At 42.4% G+C, this 21547-nt stretch overlaps 1 protein-coding gene across 2 annotated transcripts; it reads right to left on the bottom strand.

Annotated features, from left to right (window-relative positions):
* Positions 1–6480: 6480 nt before the first annotated feature.
* On the bottom strand, positions 6481–20826 carry ints2 (integrator complex subunit 2). 2 transcript variants are annotated; one of them, XM_078787723.1, is made up of 25 exons: positions 20456–20826; positions 19647–19947; positions 19424–19562; positions 19240–19342; positions 17578–17691; positions 17117–17247; positions 16692–16862; positions 15657–15877; positions 15368–15493; positions 15202–15273; positions 14686–14800; positions 14171–14239; positions 13634–13768; positions 13352–13528; positions 13107–13215; positions 12599–12703; positions 12366–12530; positions 11455–11656; positions 10047–10172; positions 9737–9938; positions 9389–9670; positions 7965–8072; positions 7714–7819; positions 7358–7534; positions 6481–7280 (listed from the first exon to the last, which is right to left on the bottom strand). In XM_078787723.1, the coding sequence occupies exons 2-25, from the start codon at positions 19937–19939 to the stop codon at positions 7105–7107; spliced, it is 3624 nt and encodes a 1207-aa protein (XP_078643849.1). In that variant the 5' UTR covers positions 19940–19947; positions 20456–20826; the 3' UTR covers positions 6481–7104. The 2 variants fall into 2 exon arrangements, with proteins under 2 accessions (XP_078643849.1, XP_057942243.2); XM_058086260.2 differs by having other exon boundaries at positions 13107–13218; positions 20456–20813.
* Positions 20827–21547: the final 721 nt, after the last annotated feature.

Here is a 21547-nt window from a genome sequence, read left to right as displayed (position 1 = left end):
ACACAAGTGACACTTTGCCCTTGTGTTTTACCACAACCCACAGACGCCATTACAATCCTTCCAGCCAAAAGCTCACCAAGCCATATTAATGTCAGCCCCTCCATTCCCAGCTCCCCCATTTCTTATCGCTCTCAATCATGCTTATCGCTCCCTCCGCAGCCCTTCACCACCTCCTTCATTTCCCTGACAGTCTATCATTTGGGCAACACTGCAACATGATTGCAGCTTCCGCTGGAGGGAGAAGGCTGAATACTATCATCACTCCCAGGGCCACAATCAATAGTGTCAGTAATGGCAATGGTGGGAGCAGCAATAGTGGATTGTTGGAAGGTTCTCAAGACATCATAGCCGGTCACTCTCTGCGGTCCTTTTTACTCTGTGGGCCTTTCTCCTCTTACATTTGTCTCCGGTGGCTATTGCTGGAATGGAACGGTCGGGATATTACATTCAATCAAAAAACCTACCAAAGATATGTTTGTCTTATACCTTTGCTATCATCCGGACCAATACACAGTACATACACTCTATACACACACACACACATATATATATATATATATATATATATATATATATATATACAACATTATTAAAGCCCTCCAGACATGAGCTAACACCCCTATAGGCATCTTTACACTCAAATGAGCCAGTATGGGAGATATACTAACAACAGAAAATAAGACATTTAAGACATAAACAAAGGTTGTACTCACATGTGTTGCTGTAAATGTGCCCTGGGCAGACAGGAAGTGACATTGGGGATTCAGAGTTGTGTTTTAGCTCAGCTAAATTCCACTGTTTCACCTGCGGACAAGGACAATGAAAATGTAGCCAACGTTTTTTGTCAAAAATCACAAAATTTCAACACTGGCATTTTATGCCCTTTTTGGGTCCTCCTGGGGCCCCTGTTGAGTGTGTGTGTGAAAAAAACCACATACTTGCGTTTTTTGTCAATGATAAACGTGCTTCGTGGTGCAAACAGCAACTTCATTCACTTTCATTTTCAGCCTGGCATTGTCATGCAATGAATATTTTCATGAATTTTTAGTCCATTAGGTGTCAGTCACTCATCATATACGGAGAAACCCCCATCAGGTACCTACCTGGAGGCCCACCGCCACACAAGCAATCTATAATTGCTTCTTAAATCACAATGCTAATGACAGGCGCTCCGCATCGTAATGCAATGTAATCAAGTCATTAAGACGGCTACGACTGCAGCTTTGGTAGCGATCTGGTAAGCCCACACACGGCACACGTTTATTTCAAGGACTCCATTTCGGCCGTAATCAATGAGGACGTCGCCGGTCCCGAATTGATGCATGAATTACCAATTCAGATGCAGTTTTACCTCATTTAGCAGTGATCCGTACGCCATGATGAAAGCAGAAAACAACAAAAAAAGATGGCGGAGGCGGATGAATAATAACGTAGCACAAAGCAGGAAGTGTTTGCGTGTAGGTAGGAGGAAGGTTATAGCCTTAGGTTATCTACGGGTGGAATCAATTAGACAACATTTTTTTACAAGACATTCCTGGAGTCTTCACAGGGAACGGCTCCCAAGATATTGCCTTATTTCTTTTTTTCGCTACGCTTCTCACATCAAACGCTCCCTTTCTTCACAAACGTTCCCGTACCGAGTGCCAGAGAGGAAAGGAAGCCATTATGTTCTTCGCTTGCCCCCAACGTTCCCTTCCCTTCCCTCCCTCACCGTGGATGTATTTCTGCCACTAAAGCATACGGCGCTTTTGAAATACGCTCAAAGTACAACGCCATCACGGCTGTCTGTGTTTGAAGTGGCTGGGAAAGAGCACAAATACTCAGGATTTGGCCTCGGGTCGGTGATGACGGCTCGACGTAATCCCTCGCAATACTGAGCTTTCATTATCGCCTCTTCGCTAAAATGAGGTTTTCAAAGAATAATTACTGTTTTGTGGATAAATATGGTTTATTATTAATGAAAAGAAACAAATGATACTTACTCTTTCCCCCACAAATAGATCTACCGCGACCTGTACGACACCTGCCGGAGAATAAGAAGACGACGCACGAGGGATCGGTGTTGCCAACTCTGTGACTTTGTGGCTAAATTCAGCGAGTAATCAAACCCATTTAGACATCCTTTTTTTCAAAAAGGCCACTCTGCCAGAGTCATTTGAAATTGGGGCATTTTGGATGAATCATGGGAGCTTTGGGTTCTTTTAGTACGTGGTTAATTGGCAGCCTGCCTACACTCCCTCCGAGTGGAATACAGTCTGCAGGGAGGTCTCCTTCGCTCTCTCTCGGCAGATTCCTTCATTCCGAGTAATGAATTGCATCTTTACAGGAAGAAAAAAAAATGTAAATAGGCACTGACGCGCTGCCAATTAATTTTTAATCCCCATCATCCTGACATACCCGGGGGGAGAATCTAAAGTTTCAGGTTATTATGAAAGCTTCCGTCGTGTCCTTTTGTCTTGGTGAGACATGCAATCAGCTGTCAGAGCACTCCTCCTTCATTGAAGCAAAGCCTGATGGGAAAATAGCAGAACCCCATCCTTGTCCTTTGATGAGCGATAGAACAAGGCTTGAGTCGAGGGATGCTCCCTGCGATCCGTCGGTCCGTAAAAAACACACGATATTTTGATAAATGCCATTCAAAGTCGATCACAAAGTCACAAAAAATGATCGCCATCCAGCGACAAACGCCGACAACGAACGAACCACAAAAAAACATTACCAAACGTTCAACTTATGTTGCATCTTTGTTTACATATTTTGCCAATCTGCCACTGGCGGACACTAGCTAGCTTGCTAGCTACAGTTATTGGTAGAGTTATGCACCAAATCTTTATTTGTTAGAACGCACCCGACGGACATATGGACATAATCATTTCCCACTGGGACAAAAACGAGCTCCAAACTATCCACAAACAAAACGTCACTGTGGTTAAAAAGTCACATTTTGAGTCAGAAGCTAAAAGGCTTAGCAGACCGAGTGGTTGACAAAGCGATTAACCACTGATTAGCTTAGCTTAGTCGGGTGGGAACTAAACGTGACACAGCACATGTTCACATTTGTGTCATGTTTGTTTTGTCGTGACATGGATTTCCATGATCGGCTTTGAAAGCCATTTATCGGCATATGCCGATCACATTTAAGAAGCAATACTAGTTCATATGCAAATCGGAACAGATAGCGCCAAATCAAATGCATTTGTGGTGGTCTGAATGTATTTGTGGCGGGCCATGACAAATAAATAAAAGTATGAGATTGGGCCCCCAAAAAATTAGGAATTAAGCAGCAATAAAATTGTGCACAGATAAAATTATTATGTTTGATTAATGTTCATGTTAAAGGTTAAATAACTGTTAATAGTTATCCTCCCTATCCGTGTGGAAGTGGTAAGTTTTTGGCTATTTAAGTTTAAAGGAAATAACTTGAAGGCTACCGTTTAGGTCGCTAGCTCTCTAGTTTGTGAGTTAGCATGTGTCTCAAGACCCTGCAGTTGCGCAATATGTTGTAAATAAAGAGTATAAATGTGACTATAGTCGTGTTTTGTCATGTCTACAGGGCTCTAATAATGCTTTGTTCATTTTAATCTGAAAAAAATCATTTGTCTACCCACCAACTATATGTGGTTTCTTAAGTTTTTATTATTTGCTGTTTTATTATTATTATATTTATTTATTACTGATTGATTGATTTTCTTATTTTTGATTTGTTTATTTATTTTTCATCTTGTGTAGAAAAATAAAAATTAAGATATTTGAGAACAGTGGAATGTTTTATCAGAGCTTTTATTGTAGAAAATCGGAACCAAAGCGAAGTTTTTTACATTTTTTTGTTTTTAATAAATGCATTTATTTTTTTTTTTGGAAAACCTGATGCGGCCCAGTCTCACCCAGACCCTAGCTCCAGTGTCCCCCAAGTAAATTGAGTTTGAGACCCCTGCTTAAAACCGTAAAAGGCAAAAGGTCAAATAACGGAAGAAGTTAATTTGAGCTGCATGTGGGTGTTTAAGTGCATTTTCCACTTGAGAAGCCACAAGGGTCCCACGGGGATTGAACACTCCGCTTACCCTGATGACTCCTACCGAAGCTAAAGACTCATTTTCTGCCTCTTTGGGGCTTGCCATCTATTAGTAGCATGTAAACACAAATAGGTAGACGTGGGGTGAGTTGTTTTTTTTTTTTAAGCCACACCAACACAAACAAAAGCCGGAAGCAAAGGATGCAAAGCTAAGTGCATGAAGGATAGCGTTTAAGTGCTTCCCTAAAGCGCTCCTGGGGGAGCGGCAAGGACATTGTTGTGAGTCCGTGTACAACATGATTGCTGTTTGCACATCCTCGGCCAAATACGCCACCAATAAAAAGGGAAAGAGATCAAAGAGACACTCTTCCCTTCCGTGCCATTAAATCACATCTTCAGCGCGCTCCTAACGAGACACAAAAGTCTGTTGCCTGCGTGACCTTTGAACTAGCTTATTTAATAAAATTCAAACTTAAGTTAGGTCAACTTTAACCCTTAGATGCACAAGTGACTGGACCCTACACTCTTCCATAAGTGGCTCAAAAATGACCCATACTAGAATCAATGCGTTTTCATGTTAGGAATAATCACTTGTATGATATTTAGTATTATATTTAGGGGTTGATAAGTTGATAAGAATTAAAGGTTCCTATTGGATTCCATAGAAAATGCATGCGGGTCATTTTTGACCCACTTATGGAAGGTTGAGGTAGTAACACAAAAACAAAAATGTCTTAAAATGTATAAAAGGTAAGTTAAAAATGTGAATGGCATGATATCAAAAACATGTTTTTTGAGGAATACCTGGAATATGAAATGATAACAATTTTTCATTACAAAGATATTTCAAGAAAACAACCTGACCGGGTCATTTTTGACCCACTTAGGTTGGGGTAGTAACACAAAAACAAAAATTTCTTAAAATGTATAAACGATAAGTTAAAAAAAATGAGGTACGAGGTACATTATTTAAAAAAAAAAAAAACTGTATTTATGAAAGCAGGAAGTGAACAAATGTAACAGTTACTGATTGTAAAAGTACCAGATGGAGGGGTAGGATTTAATAAGCTTTGCTTCTTCCTACTCCTTTTGGACATGTGGAACTGTGAACTGATTATGTGATGCATTCAATTGTAATCTGATGCATGTTCAAATGAAATAAAACCATTACCATTACCATAGGGCCCTGCTCCCCTGGAGCCACGCCTTCTCTGTTGCGATTGGTCAGATGTTGAGGGTTCGCCCCCATCCAGGTAAACACTGCATGCTTTATTTTGACTTAAGTGGTGTTGAGGTTGAGTGCTTTGTCGATGCAGTAAAAAAAAAAAAGCAAAGCGAGCTGATTCTGTGATTTCACCCTGGCTTGCTTCGGGCGTCCCTGACTGCATCAAGAAAATTGCGTTAGCGTGACAAACGGCTGAGCACAAATTCCTCCACATCACAGAGACCCACACATAAATAAAACGGAAATGTGTGAATCTTCGACACGACCTGAAAATATGCCTGCACTCATAGATCATGAGTTCATAACAAAATCACATGGGCGCAACACAGCCATTAGTTCTCTTTACATTATAAATCTGATGTTTTGTTTTTTTTTTTTCCTGAGGCAAGATTGCCCTCTGGTGAACTACCTGGATTATGGCTATGCAAATATTATTCCTGCTGGTATGAACAAAATAGACATGAAAAGTTCCCTCACTAGTTTTTTTTTTCAGTTCTGTTAGATTAGCATTGGGTTTTTAACAATGGGACAACACGGACAGCCATTTTGCTAGGATTTAGTACACATACTACTGTATGTATTTTGAGATCATTTGTGTCTTTGCAGTACCGTGTAACTCATTCCGTCCAGCCAGCCCATCACTACACCCGGACTCGAACCAGCGTGCTCGGCTAAATGAGGTTTGGGAGTCAGTGGAAGCAGTGCGGTACAAGAGTACGCTGGAAAACCTTATTATCTGAAAGGTCGTACCCAAAATGGCGACTCGCCTTCTACGGACCCCGCTTCCGGAACCGGCTGGACCTCAAGGTGGGTCACACCAGTCATTTTTGAACAAGTATTTTTAAATACCGAATGGGGATTCATGAGTACTCTCCGTTAACTCGTTCACTACTCACCTCTGCTACGGCTTCCCCTTTCCGGCCAGAGATGCTTCACGCGGGGTTCAATAAAACAACTTTCACCGACTCACCGGTGGTCGCCATACTTGTTGCGCACGTGCGAGTTTCTGAGCACGTGCGCTGTGACTTCGGTGTTGCCGACTGGCAAAGTAGGAAATATCGCGAGAGCAGCATTTGGTGCATGTCCATTGAACAAAAAAAAGTTAGAAACTTGCCATTGTAACGTTAAAATGCACCGTAACGATAAAATAGTGTTAGTTTTTTTAATTAAAAATTAAATAAAATGTATATTCAATTTTCAAATATCACTTAATTGTACTAAAAAGTAATACATTAATCTCGGGTTTCTTTTTTTTATTACAAACAAATACAAGCCTACATATGACACAAAAAGAATGTCCTGTTTTGGCTGAAAAAGTTCACATGTATTAAAAATAGTAGTCAACAAAACTTGATTTGACCTAATTTACTTTCTACAGCCGAGATAAAGAACATAATTGTACCTGACTGAATGAACTCGGAATAATGATGATTTCATTAAATAATGCAGCGTGTGTATTTCTACAGTACTTGCTGTTGTCCTGAAATGACTGATGACAAATAGCAGATGTAAATGAGCTTATAGCTCTTTTCTTCCTTTAAGCAGTGTTGGGAAAAATATTTGAAAAATAGAATTAGTTATACTTTCACCCCAAAAGTTTTTTTTTTTTTTAAACGTTCTCAAATGTGGCACATTTACTCCCAACACTGCTTTTGAGGCATCTACTATGTAGCCATGAAAGGAAAGAACAGCTCATTCACACATTGATCATGTGGGATAGAGACCATGATACCCCTGAGCTAAGCTACCCCCTAGTGGATAAACAATGTATGACACCACAGCATAAGTCAAGTCCCATTTGATGTACACAAACGAACCAACAAAGAGCCCTCTCGGCAGTGTATACCGCACTGCGTGTCCGCTTGCTCTATAGTCCATGCAGTGTGGAGATGATAATGTCCATGAAGGTAGCTTCCAGACAGTAGCAGATCTGGACATCCGGGTCAGCTCCTCCAAGTTCCACTGCTGACTTTTGGGGTAGGGCAAGCTTGGTGGAACCATCTGCCGAACCATCTCGTGGCTTCTCCTTTAAATACTGCAAACCTGAGGTGAAGAAATGATGTGTGAAATGATGACGCAACATACATTTCAGGGTTGGGTCATTGTGTGTCCGTCCTTACGAGCAACGAGAGGGTCAATGTCCCTGGCTTTGGTGGCCACGTCGGAGGCACAAACCTGACCCACTTGTACAAGCAGGGCTGTCACGTCCTCATAGAGCGGAGGGAAGGCCCGACAGAAGGCCACAAGGCACGGCAGGGTGGGCATGAAGAATGCAAAGCGCTTGGCACGAGTCAACACTAAAGGGCAGAGAGTACAAACCAATCAAACACAACACGGACAAAACCTGCACTCATTAGCACTTCATGTTGCACTAACAGACGATGGCCAGATGGTGGCAGCAAAATATACACAATGGCTTCAGCATGTACAGAATAACACAGCAACAAATGTCAAGGAAAGAGGAAGAAACGCTGACCTGTGAGGAGAGTACCCATGACACTGATGGCCAATCTGGCCACACTGAGCGACTTGGGCAAGGCATACTGGATACACAGGTACGACAGCAACTGGATGGCAAAAATCTGTCCAGACACATCAAGTCAAGCAAAGAAACATTTAACACGCCGAATGTTCCTGTAGTGCATGTACGCAAACACAGACCGGAAGATGCCGCAGCAATGATCGGAGCTGAAGAAGAGGTCAAAAGGGCGCGACGGGACACCTCACCTGCTTTTCCAGTTGGGGCTGGGCCAGCAGTTCTGGGATGAAGTCCAGACAGATATGCATGGAAGGGATGCCTGCCACTGTTAGAGGCAGCAGAGCTTGAGGGTAACCCTGGAAGAGACAACGTGGCACACAACCACATGATGGAAAATTAAGCGGGGATGGGGGGGGGGGGGGGGGGGGGGTAGCCAGCTCACTGTAGTTTATATCCATCGTGTTTGGAGTAATGGCGTTCAAATCTAATTCATACTTCAAACATTACAAACAGTCAAATGTGGCATGTTGTCTATAGCAACAATACCATCTGTCAGATTGTACTACGACTACTACTATTACTACTACTACTACTACTACTAGTCATCCCTCGTTCATCACGATTAATTTTCTCCAGACCTGACTGCCATAAATTAATTTAAACGCAAAGTAGTATCACTTATTCATTCATTCATTCATTTTCTACCGCTTTTCCTCATGAGGGTCGCAGTGGTGCTGGAGCCTATCCCAGCTGTCTTCGGGCGAGAGGCGGGGTACACCCTGGACTGGTGTACACATATAGACAAACAACCATTCACACTCACATTCATAGCTATGGACAATTTGGAGTCGCTAATTAACCTAGCATGTTTTTGGAATGTGGGGGGAAACCCGAGTCCCCGGAGAAAACCCACGCATGCACGGGGAGAACATGCAAACTCCACACAGAGATGGCCGAGGGTGGAATTGAACCCTGGTCTCCTAGCTGTGAGATCTGCGCGCTAACCACTATTGCACCGTGCAGCCCTAGTATCACTTATTTATAAATGAAATATTTTTTGGAGTTACAGCTTAGGAAACTTCTTCCAAAAGTAACTATTTTCATATTTTGTTTGCAGATTGGACAGCAAATTGCAAACCAGGAAGTGTTCCGAATGGCTGGAGCACCATAAGGAGCCAGTCCATAGGCTGCAGACCCCCAAATGGGACATTAAAAGTACATCCCCTGGTACCTAATTACATTCATATAGGACTAATTCCATTGCCAATTCAATGACTATTTTGGGAAAGTAACGGGTAGCTATAAGCAATGACTTTCTTTAATACAAGTCATTTTCCCAACACCGATAAGCTTTAGTGCAAAGTGCAAAGGGAGGTTCTTCAATTTGAGGGGATTGCTTCAGTGCAATCCAGCATAAGACCATCTGCCGCTTCAGTGGGGGGGGGAGCGGCGGCCGCTGACTACTAATGTTACTGGAAACTGATGAGTCATGAGGTCAAAATACATCTTTTGAAAACCTTAGCAACCTTAGCATTTGGCAGATTCTATTCATTTTCTAATGGCAACGTTTGGAATGAAGATGGTGGATTGGTTGCCATTCACAGCTTTAATGATATTACAGACGGCGAGCACGCGAGGTATATGTAATCTAAACCGAGTCTCTGCTCCTTACCTGGAAGTGGACCAGTTTGGCAATGTTGGGGTCGGCGATGAACATCTGGTGTAGGAGACAACAGATGAGGCACTGCACCTCCCTCAAATCGCTCAGCAAGCCTCCTTCCGGCTCAGCGTCCCTCAAGCCCTCCTTGGCTCTCGGCATCGGGCTCCTTTGTTCCGTTCTCCCTGCCGCGGGGCCCGTGATGCCCCTTAAAAGGCTTTCGGGGTTTGCTCCCAGCTGCTGCTCCTCTGAGGTTGGTAAACACACCTCCAGAAGAATCTGGACCGCTGCACTATCCTGGATTCATACAGGGATTATTAAATAACAAAACAAAAAGTGCAAGAGTCATTTAAATGAAATTACCTGCGCTGCTAAAAGAGCGTTCTTAAGCTCCTCCCGGGTGACCTCGGGGGTATCTGGCTGACCGGGTACACCCAGATTTGAGACCGTCTGGCTTTGTCTGTCAAAGTCTGCCGTCTCCTTCAAGTGGCTGTGCAGGTAAGCCTTTGAGGCGAGCAGGTAGCCATTCAGCATGTGAAGGACAATGTCCATTAAAGGAGGACACCTGAGGAAGAGGTGGTGCAATGTGTCAAAAAATAAAAAATAAAAAATGGTCGATCCGTTGAAACTGTGGTGTGAAATCGTCAAAAACACCAACCGATTTCCTCTTTACCTGTACACCCGCTGATCACAGCGTAGCACGATGAGAGGATCCACCATCAGATTGTTCTGAGTGTACGTCTGCTGTCGGAGCAACTTTGCCGAAGGTTGGAGGGCGTTCACCGTCATCACCCACAGCCTGTGACCAAAACACAATTACAATATCGAAAGAAATATGCAAAGATAGTGTTCTTTCGTTACATCGTGGTTTACATTTTTTGACAGCGTATGAATGTGCATTGTGTTCTACGTCTTGTGGTGTATTAGAGCGATCTATCAGTGCCATGTTGTACTGTACGTGTCTGTTATTGTATTTACTATTGCTACCACTAGAGGGTGTTATATACTCACGTTGAAGACGTGTGCAGCTCCATGTCGTCTAAATATAGAACCAGTTCTTATTGGCTAAGCGAGAACCTGATTGCCTGTAGACCATTGCCAACCACCAATAAATAAAAGAAGAAGCAGCAGCAGCAGCTAACCGGCCAAATTAATCTTCAGTTCAAGGACTAGGATAATATATGTATATATGCAAAGTGTTTTAACAAGGATGCAAAAACGCTACAGCCGAACAGCGTCAGAACAAGGCGCTCAGGAGTGAATACGCTGATGCCACTTAATTTCTTGTGTCCACCTTAACATATTGAGAATTACAATTCAAATAAAATTAGAAGTTTTAATGCCTGTCTGAGAAAAGTGTGTAAAGTGTATTGTGAAGGGTTTTACAGTTTTAAAACCTGCATCACCATTGTAAACAAATTAAGTTGGCTACTTGGCAGACATCACTTATTGCGGGCTATTTTGGGAACCTATCCCCCGTGATGAACGAGGGAACACTGTAATAGAAAGAAAGTCATACAGCTGAATTGGAAAAAGGACGTTGAGATACTTTAGCAGGAGTTTAATGAAATAATCCATAACCAGCGAGTGAGTCTGACACCGCTGCCTTCCTGAATTTTGCCTGTCTCGTCAACTGGAACATTTAGTGCTACGAGAAGAGTGTAAAAATCCCTTATATCTCCGTCTTAGAAAATCTGTCCCAGTTTTAATGCCTGGAGCTTTTTTTTTTAGTGACAGAGCCTTCCTGGATCAATGGCATATCTTCTCAGATCTTTGTAACTCAGCTCCTGTGAGACCCGACTGACCCAGAGAGTTGGAAGTAGGCCGACAAAGTTGTCTCACTCGGTACCTCTGATCTATTTGCAAACTCATCTATGACTAAACGGCATCGGGGTCAAGGGTGCAACAGTTCTTCTTCCTCGCTTTAATCCACTTACTGCGTCTCACACAGCGGCTTAAAACAGCCTTACGAGAAACGCCGCCGACTCAAGAGGTGCTGATAACCTCCTTCGCCCTTCACAGAAACAACACACTCGTTCTCATCAAGTTCACCAAACACTCAAAAGGGACGCTTGGTGTACCTGCGAGGCATCACGGTGTTGAGGCCCATCCAAAGCTTGTTGAGCGTCTGCAGAACGCGGCGTGGCACGGCGGGTTCCAGCAGCAGAGCCATGCTGGCGGTGAGGGCTTCCGAGTAAGGGATCAGGTCTCCGGGTGTGAGGAGTGTCAACTGCTCCAGGACTCGCATCAGCCTGGGACTGCTGGACGGTAACTTCTGGAAGGCTGGTCGGGAAGAAGACCAAACACCTGAATCAATCGTTCAAGTATGACAATGTGACGCCTTCATTGTGTGGAAATATTAGTATTATTATAATTAGTAGTTTATATAATATATATATTTTATATAAATATTATATATTATAAATTATTATTATATTATATTTATAATATTATAAATATTATATAAATTATTATTATATATTGTATGTATTATAAAAATATTTTATTATATTTAAATATTATGACATTAGGTTAGGGAAAAAGTTATATCATGGTAATGATAATACTAATTTGATTCAAGTGTAAATATAGGCATGAGATCAAGTATGTTCAAGTATGACAATGTGACGCCTTCATTGTGTGGAAATATTAGTATTATTATAAATAGTAGTTGATATAATATTTATATATTATATAAATATTATAATATAAATATTATATATTATAAAATAATATATTTAAATTATTACATTTTATAATATAAATATTATATAAATATTGTATATATTATATTATTATTATATATTGTATGTATTATAAAAAACATTTTATAATATTAAAATATTATGACATATTAGGTTAGGGAAAAAGTTATAATATCATAGTAATGATAATACTATTTTGATTCAAGTGTAAATATGAGAATGAAGTCATTACAAGACAAAAATGTACAAAGAACGTTGAAATATTTGGACAATAACTCATCCCAAACCCTGGTGGAGCTGGCTCTGAGTATATCTGCAGGTGTTACGGGGGAGCATCATCTTCCTCAGCAGGGGCAGGGTTCCCGTCACCTCCTCTTCGCACACCCAGTCCTCCACAAGACAGAGGTGAGGGTAGTTGATGGCCAGCAGCCTCAGCAGGGCAGAGTGCAGGCCTGTGACAACACAGTGACGGACTTGTGATTGCTTTTTCACAGATTATTATTTGTTGTTATATTCTCACCCCCAAGCTCCTGTTGCAGCCCCTGGGCTTGGGTAACTAAGTACTTTATGGGGATCTGGTCCATCAGAGCTGCAGAGTATGACTTGGGTTTCTTCTGCATTAAAGCTGTCTCAAAAAAAAAAAAGAGAGAAAACGGCAAGTGACGTGACGAAACGGTGGAGGATGAGTATACAGTAATGCTGTGTGCATTGACTGCAGAGCTGCTGCGCTTTGCAATGCGGGTGACTTCATTGACGCACGTTCATTACCTCAGCTGATCGGCTTCATTAGTCTTAGGCACTTAGGTAAACAGAACAATTAAAGAGATGGCCATCAACCGTCATAAATCTGACCTAATGAAGGGCAAGAGGTGAGCTTGTCAGGGAAAGGAGAATATACACCCGCTAGTAACTGCTAATGCTCAATCTAACCCAAGTTAGCTCCCGCGGCTAATTGCACTCGGGCTGTTTGTCAGCCCAACATACAGCCCTCAAGTGGAAAGGAGGACGGCGACGTTCAGTGTGCATACCCAGCTGTTTGGTGCTAGCCAACAGGTTCTCCTCGTATGACAGGATGTAGTAGAGGATAAGAAGTTGGGTGGTGATGGAGTAGCGTTGTCGTCCTCCTCGGCTGTCTCCCTGCTAAGAAAGAAAGAGCTGAACTTTAATTGAAAGTGTTTTAATTGAATTGTATCACACAAGCATTGTGAATGAGTGCAAATAATTTCCTATTTAAAAATAAATAAAATTGAGGCGGCCCCTCAGCATGACTTACGCCAGAAGAGGCCTGGAAGACGCTGAGGATTTCCTGCTCTGTGATTGGTTGGTTTGTGGCCTCCGGGTTGGCCTTGGACGCGGGGGTGAGGATGGAGTTGATGTACACGTCAACGAGGGGAATCAGTTGGGTGTGGATGGGGGTGTTTGTCTCACACAGCTGACGGTAGATCCAGTCCTGGAAGGTTGACGGACATCGTTGAACATCATCTCAGAGTAGTAGTAGTAGTAGTAGTAGTAGTAGTACTAGTGGTGTGACTGCTAATGCATGGGAAACATCTACCTTGATGGACACTTTGTGCTTGGTGAAGGCTCGGCTCCGAAGCAGCTGGTAGATACAATGAATGGGGAGGAAACCTGAGATGTTGGCGCTCAGATTGTTGGTCACCGCAACCCTCACTGCATGGGCGGTCACCACCTGCATATGGAGAGTGCCAAAATGTTGTAAAAAAAAAAATAATAATAATAACATTAAATAAAATTAAAGTAAAAAAATTAAATAAAATTAAAGTAAATAAAATTAAATAAAATTAAAATTAAATAAAAAAGGTTTTCCAAGCTCTAATTTAAAAAAATATTAGTATTAATAATATAAAATATCCTATAAACAAATATCCGATAAACAAGAGATTTGTATAGATCTGTACTTTTGTGTGGACGACACCCTAACACAGAACCATGATCGAAAAGGTAAGCGAATCATTTTGTTTCAAAAACGTCGAACCAACACTTTTTGCAACAATTTAGCAGAAAAACAACCTTCACGCTAAAACCATTTTAGTTTGCACAAATACATACAGTATATAAAATGGACACGCACCTGTTCTGTGAAGATCTCTTGTGTGAAGATAGTCTTCATCTTGCTAAGAGAGCTTGGTTTGATGGCAATCTATAAAAAAAAAAAAAAAATGAACTGTAGTCGGCTTACTCTAAACCAAAACAGCCCTCAGGTAGCAGTATTGCCATAGTTCAATTTCCTCTCTTCATATTTCATAAAAATCACTCTACAAGGCAGGCACAACACCAAATTGATAGCGTTGCCCTCGAGGGGGCGAAACAAACATCCGAATCCAATTACATTGCATATATTAGTGGAACATACACTTAGATGGATACGCTACTTAGCACGCATGCAGGAGACGACACTGCACTTACCAAGTTATAAAGCAGTGAAATGGCTGCAGGGTATAGCCTGTCTTCGCAGATATATGCATTTCAGCGGTATTTCAGTATTTTTATGCGTCACTGCAGCAGCGGAGGAGCGGTTCCAGTCTCCGGCCAGCCAGACAGACTGACGTGTATTGATCAATGGCTTCCTCCTACCTATCATCTTACCTTCATCCCCAATGTAGAGCACACCAACTCAATAATGGAGCTGAGCTGGTTGCTATGGAAATACATGGCAACCAGTAACAGCATCTCTCCAAAAGAGGCAGATACGCCCGCAGCGCTGCATGGGGGAGGACACACAGATGCGTGAGCGACATCCTGTAATCGCCGGGAATGAATTTACACGCATACGTATCATTTCAGTAATGTATGTTTTGTTATTGTTAATGACAGTCCACTGCGTTCCCCCAAGGGGGGCCGCCTCACTATTTGAGAAGCAACAGTAATCATGTGAACGCAGTGTAGTGTGGGCGCTCTAGCGTGCTAACGCTACTCCCATTTGAATGATAAGTACATTTTATTTTTTCATATAGCACCACATTTAAAGATACACTTCCTGTACAACATGTATATACCTTGACCTGTTCCATTCAAGTCATTGGCCTGCAACTGCTTAAATTCCGAATTAAACTCTGACCCGTGTATGGAAACTAGTGTATGAATTGTGTATTCGGCGCTTACCTCTCAAAGTACTCCTCCTCTTTGATCATCCAGCTGAGCCACATGACCATGAGCTGCTCCTGTTCTGGAGTGCTGAAGATCATTTAAATCCAACAGCTTCATTAATAAGAAACAGAACCCGTTTTATGCTAAAAAAAAAACAAAAAGTAAGATCGCCCCCGCATACCTGACAAGCGTGGGGAAGGCCAGCAGCTTGCAGAAGGACAGGGAAACAAAGCGAACGCCTGCAGGAGTAGCTGGAGGTCGGCTCGTCATCAGCTGCAGGAGCTGCTCTGCCTCTTCATCTGTCGGTCTGAAGCGAGGCCAAAGCAAATGTACTTTATTCTCTTCAACGCACTGGTTTCAACTTTACAGTCATGTATCCATGATTCAGATTGCGGCAATATTAGCAACCAAGTACACATTTATCAATACAAGCAAATAAAACACTAATAATGGCATGCGCTTGAACATACCTGAGGCCGGCGATGCCCATGAGGGCACAGTAGAGTCGGAGCAGAGCGCCCGCCTTCACCACATGCTCCTCCCTGAGGCCAGAGTACCCGGAGCCGCCCTCCTCGTCCACGTCGCCGTCATTGGCCACATGAGTGCTGCGCGAGCGAGGCAGGATGGCGACCAACTCCAACAGCAGCTGCCTGCGCATCTGCCACAGCACCGAGCTGCTTTCTCTCTTTCTCTGGCAGCCGAGGAAAAAAAAAAAATATCCGCACAACCGATTAGCCGCCGTTCATTTGTACGTATACGTTGCTTTGCCGGCATATTAACATTACCGGCTCATTGGCGTACATTTATAACGCATAACGCAGTAATCATCATTTCTACACCTCTTATAATGCAATTCAGAATTGAGAGTGTACTGATGGCTCGGGGATTAAAGCATATTCACTGCAATTAACCACAGCCTCTTTCATTGTCTCCTTTTCTAAAGGGATATTATAATATTATAAGCAAACGGATGATGGCATTTACACAGAAAAGCTCCTTGTTCTCCATTGCCAGGGAGAAATGTCAGCAGATGGAAAAGATATGAAACAGCATTTTTTTAGCTATTGTGAAACACACACTTCTATTCGGGAAATATTATACGATCACTTTTCAAAAACGACACACAGCAATGGACGTGTGTGGCAAAACAAAAGGTCACAAACAGCCGGATGCATCGTAATGCCACCGGGCTCAGGTCTGTATCCTTGAAGGAGCCCTATGCTGCTATTTCAGGGGCTTTTCAAATGATATCGGACCCCAGTGGGGGGGGCGTTTCTTTTCATGAAATACTCAAGACCTTCAGATGAGTACAGGGTAAATCTGCATTGGCCGAAAAGCTCGGATTCCGCAGCTTGCTCCACGAACCAAAAACTACTCTTCACTGATCAGAACTGCATAGAGACACGCCCCCCCTCAATCGGTTACCAAAGACCAAATGCATTTTCTATACCGGACCGTTCATGAGATGTCGGAGCGGCATAAAACTGGATTAAGAAGACCCTCACCTGTTGCCCGTTGCGAATGAACATGCTGAACCAGGTGCGGACTTTGCTGTTGGTGCCGAGGAGCAAGCCGCTGACGTAAGAGACCAGGGGACTGACGGCCTCGTCTGCTGTGTCTGGTTTGTAATCCAGAGTCAGAGCCACTCCAAGACCGGGAAGATGGCATTCCTCCACCTAAAGCGACACACATTGGAGTTGTCAGCAATTTGTAGCGAGTTTTAAGTTTGAGTTTAGTCCATTGGGCTTCTGGTCAGTCTGGTTTTCTTATGAAAACATTTTCCTAAGTAGAATTATTACGATTTTGAACCGGTTCCGTTCCTAGACTTTTTAATTAAATTATAGGGAGGGCGTTTGAAACCTCGGAATGTCGTGAACTTAGGGACTTAGATATTACAAGATCTTTCATGCATTGAAAAATTCCCACTGACCACCATGGCGCGGATGTTGAGGGCCTGTGAGGGGTTCATCTGGCACAGCTGCCTCAGGGCTTCCGTCCTGCGTCGACCGCCAACGCTTTCCTCATCCTGGCGCTCTCCGTTTTTGATCAAACATCTGCAGACTGCAAACATTTTGATTAGCGTTTTATGGTCCTTTTTATGCGGCCTAAGTAGGGAAGCTCAGACCTCCCTCTACCCGGCTACTTCGTCCAGCCGAGGGGTCCCGGGTGAATGAATGATAAAATATAGCATATTAATAGCTGATATTTATGATAGATCTACATTTTAAATACACGGAAATTCTAATTAATCATGAATAATCACTGTACAAAAACTAAGCTACAAATGTGTGCGACATAACCAAGGGTACTTTAACGGTCACTTGGGTCCCCCCCCCCCCCAAAGCGAATACTGGCCATTTCTTACACGGTAAGAATCACGATGAAGATTACCTTCATTGAAGCTGTCGGGCACATTGGCAACCAGCAGACACAGAAACCAGTCTCCGTTGCGGACATGCAGCAAAGCCTCCGCCACATCCACTATTGGCAGCAGGGAAGGCAGCTCTGCCAAGGCAAAATAAATATACACTTCATCAAATGCACACAAAAAAAAAAAAAAAAAAGCTAAATACTCAGATGGATTATATTTTTGGGGCGGCTGTGCACGAATGTGTGATTACTTGTGATGTACGGATAATGCGCGCTTTGGTATAAATGTACTCTACACTACCGGCCAGACTGCCAAATTCATTCTTTGTGCAAACACATCATACCCACTGATTTTTCTTCTTTATTGCAAGCCAATGTGCTTTAGGAGTGAACAATGGCTGTGGGACGATGATTACAAATGTATGATTCTAAATGTAAGGCTGTTGATATTTATAAAAATACTCAATATAGACACGTTGTGCCGTTGAGTTCAAACTACATGAGAATTTCTGGATGTTAACTAATATACTCATTTTTTGGCCCTTTGTATTGAATTGTGGACTCCTATAGAGCAGCAACACACAATAACCCAATAACACAATAAAAAGCTTTCTAGATCTTCCAGAATCTGCACCTATTCCAGCTGTATTTCCATTGATTTTTTCCAAAATGGTCTGTTTTAATTTATTCCACCCACGGCCCGTCTACTCCGCTGTGATTGGTCCCACTCAGCTTGTAACATATAAGGGGACTCCGAATCGAATGGTCGAATAGTCGACTACTCTAAGACACCCAACGTTGCTCCAAACCAGGGGTGGGCAAATATTTTAACTCGTGGGCCGCAATGAGTTAACAAAATTGTCTGGGGGGGCCAGAACATATATTTAACACGCACACTATTTTATGCTTATAATTTTTATGTGTAAAAGTGTTATACTATCAGCTGCATGTTCTAATGTGCCTTCAGTCGCACTTTAAACATCAGACCACATCAAAATATGTCATTTAATTTTACAGTTTTGTTGTTTTTTTTTTTTTACTAAATAAGACATCCGACTTGCAAGTCATGTTGGTACTTTGTATGTTAAAATTTTAAATACTGGCGGGCTGATTCAAACGTTTGGTGGGCCATATGTGGCCCCCACGCCGTAGTTTTCCCACCCCTGCTCTAAACAATTCCAAGAGGTGCCTCGAGTGTTGGGGTGTCCAAAGTGAAAATAAAAGAATGTACAGTCGCTGATATTTTGATGTATTTTTTGTAAAAAAGCTACAAAATTGTTAACATAAGTTTAAAGACAAAGCTTTATTTTATTACTAGTTATTTGTATCAACATTCTTCTTTTCCTCATTTTTTAAAATTTATTTTATTTCTACAATTTGCCACAAGGCAACAAGCTGCGGGTTGCAAATGGTCCCCGGCCCGACAATTTGGACACCCTTGCTCTACAGGCCCATATGTGGAAGAAATGAGAGGCAAATTCCGGTATCCATAAAGACATTTGATAGATTAAAGTAGATTCCCGCTATATAAAAACAAGTACCGCAAAGCATGCCGGGAGGCAGCGCCACTTTCCGGCTCCCAGCATGCCTTGAACCAAGCTTCGCCACCACTTTGACACCCCCCTGATGTACAGATGGAATTGGCTAACCTTTTAGCCTGGTGGTCTGACCAAAGTGGCCTACCTGCTTGCAGAATGCAGAGGACATCTGCAACCTCCTCCAAGTAGACGGGGCTTTCAAAGAGTTCTGATGACTTCAGGAAGAACTCTCCGTTTGAATCTGCCACCTAAAAAATAAAAAACAATATTATTAATATAAATATTATAATATTATTATATTATTTCAATGCGGCGGCTTGAGCTTGTACCTTACTCATGATGGTCAAAAGCTCGCTGAGGGTCAGACGGAGTCTCCTGAGTGGATCGCTGTGTTCAAACTCCAAGGTGAGACCATGCTGCAGTTGGGACACCAGGATGCTCTCCACATTAGAGCCGCCGGCTTTGTGCCTGGCAGAAGGGAACCCAGAAGGTAGAGTTGTAATATTCTGAACAATTATTTTCTAAAGTCTTTTTTTAATTATTTTTTTTTACCTGAGTTGCTGCTCTTTCCTGGCATCCTGTTCCAAAGCGTGAAAATCAACAGACAACAGCGCGACAATGGAGTTGACGGCTTCCACTCCCGAGAGGAGACGGAGGATGAGCTTCTTGTCCTGTGCCCAGGATTGGCTCTGGTCAGCCGGGGCACACAGAGCCATCCTCACCAGGCAGGGGAGCAGCAGCCTCAGCTCGGGGTCACTCAGGGCAGCCAGGCGCTGCACATCCACCTTCTGCATGGCTTCAAATGCATAAGGGCTGACAAACTGCAGCCCTGCACTGTCTGTCATCTCTGCAACTGGAGGAGAATATCAACAATTTAGAAAGCATCAGGGAGTAACAATACACATGACATATGAATGAACCATGTGAACACAAAAACATTACTAAGTTATTATTACACCCCTTCCTACGTTTATTTCATAATGTTAAATTTGTGTCATAAAGTTACGCCAGTCACAAAAGTTACAGAACAGCATTTTCAGCTCATTCAACCTAGCAACGACAGCTAGCTCAATGCTAACGCTAATACATACTACGGTTACAAATATTCACACTCGGCGTCAAAACATAAACCCAACTCCGGCTCAGCCACCGTCAAGTTTAACGCACGTTATTGCGATAATTTATAACGCATATTCGCCAACTTTATCACTTTTGTGTAGCTTAGCATGCTACTAGCCAGCTAGCTAACAGCTAAAGCTAATGCTCAACGCAGCAGCCGGGTAATGAAAACAAAGCATTTGCTAAACATTGCTTCTTACCACGCAATAAAGTTCACAAAACGGCAACGGAAACACTCTTACCTCAATTATTAAATATGTGGTTGCACTTCCAGGCGAGAGGCCTTCAGACCTCGGACTTGCTTGAGGACCACGACAGCGCTAAGCTAGCCAATGGTACGGGGAAAGTATCCTACCGTCCGGCTTGACAAAACCTATCAGCGTGTAGCATTTTGTACACCCTAACTATTCAAATGTTATTAAGACGGACTTTAACTGTAAAAAGAGTGTAAAAAACGAAGTGAGGGTGCTAATATATTACTGCCGTGTGGGGAGCACGGCGCTGTCTCACACAAGATGACGGATGCCTGCATTGACTCCATCATCTTATGTTGACGTTCATTCACATTCATGAGGACGGATGGATACGATGTTCATGTCACATTTGAAATAATACGCAGTATAACTTAATTGTTGTATTTTGTAGGCGAACTGATAAAAATACAGTAAAGATTTAATCTCATAAAACTCTTAATTAGCCTTGAGTACAGGTGGGTGAAATTTCGATACCAGTACAGTAAGTCTAAAATTGCAGGTGCCGATAATGATACTCATATTTTTTTGCTTGATATTTGAAACCATTTAATTTGTTACAATCACAATAAAACACAAATTTATTTGTGGATAATTTATTAAACTGATGTTAGCAAGATAATGCCGCATATATGGGAAAACCTTTTTGGACCGAGGAAATATTTGGAGTATGGGGCCCCAGAAGGGACAAAAAACATAGGTGTTAATAATAAAAATAGGTGTTAATGGGTTTAAAACCTCGAATCTAAACCATGTTAAACATGTCCCCGTTGATGCTAAATAGCTGATAATAGCAACTGAATCACATACTTACATAATAATCTTGTTGAATTAAATAAACATTAGCTAGACACAAGCTAGCTCCGTTACGGAAGCTAGTTCTTATGACTCACTGAACTGATTCGGGTACTCAATTCACTTGTCATTAAGAGCATGCACAGAAAGACTCGCACAAGCCCAACCCGCGAGTCAGTGAATTTGTCGAGTCTGTGAAGCTGCTCATACAGCGACACAGGAGGGCTGATTTGAGGCAAGAACCAGATATGCGACTTATTATCTATACAAACGTAGTTACATGGTAAC

The sequence above is a fragment of the Doryrhamphus excisus genome, linkage group LG21, assembly GCF_037039965.1.
Source record: "Doryrhamphus excisus strain RoL-2023G ecotype Guam linkage group LG21, RoL_Dexc_Guam_v1.1, whole genome shotgun sequence".
Classification (NCBI taxonomy): Eukaryota; Metazoa; Chordata; class Actinopteri; order Syngnathiformes; family Syngnathidae; genus Doryrhamphus; species Doryrhamphus excisus.
This window is presented reverse-complemented; position numbering and strand designations above follow the sequence as displayed.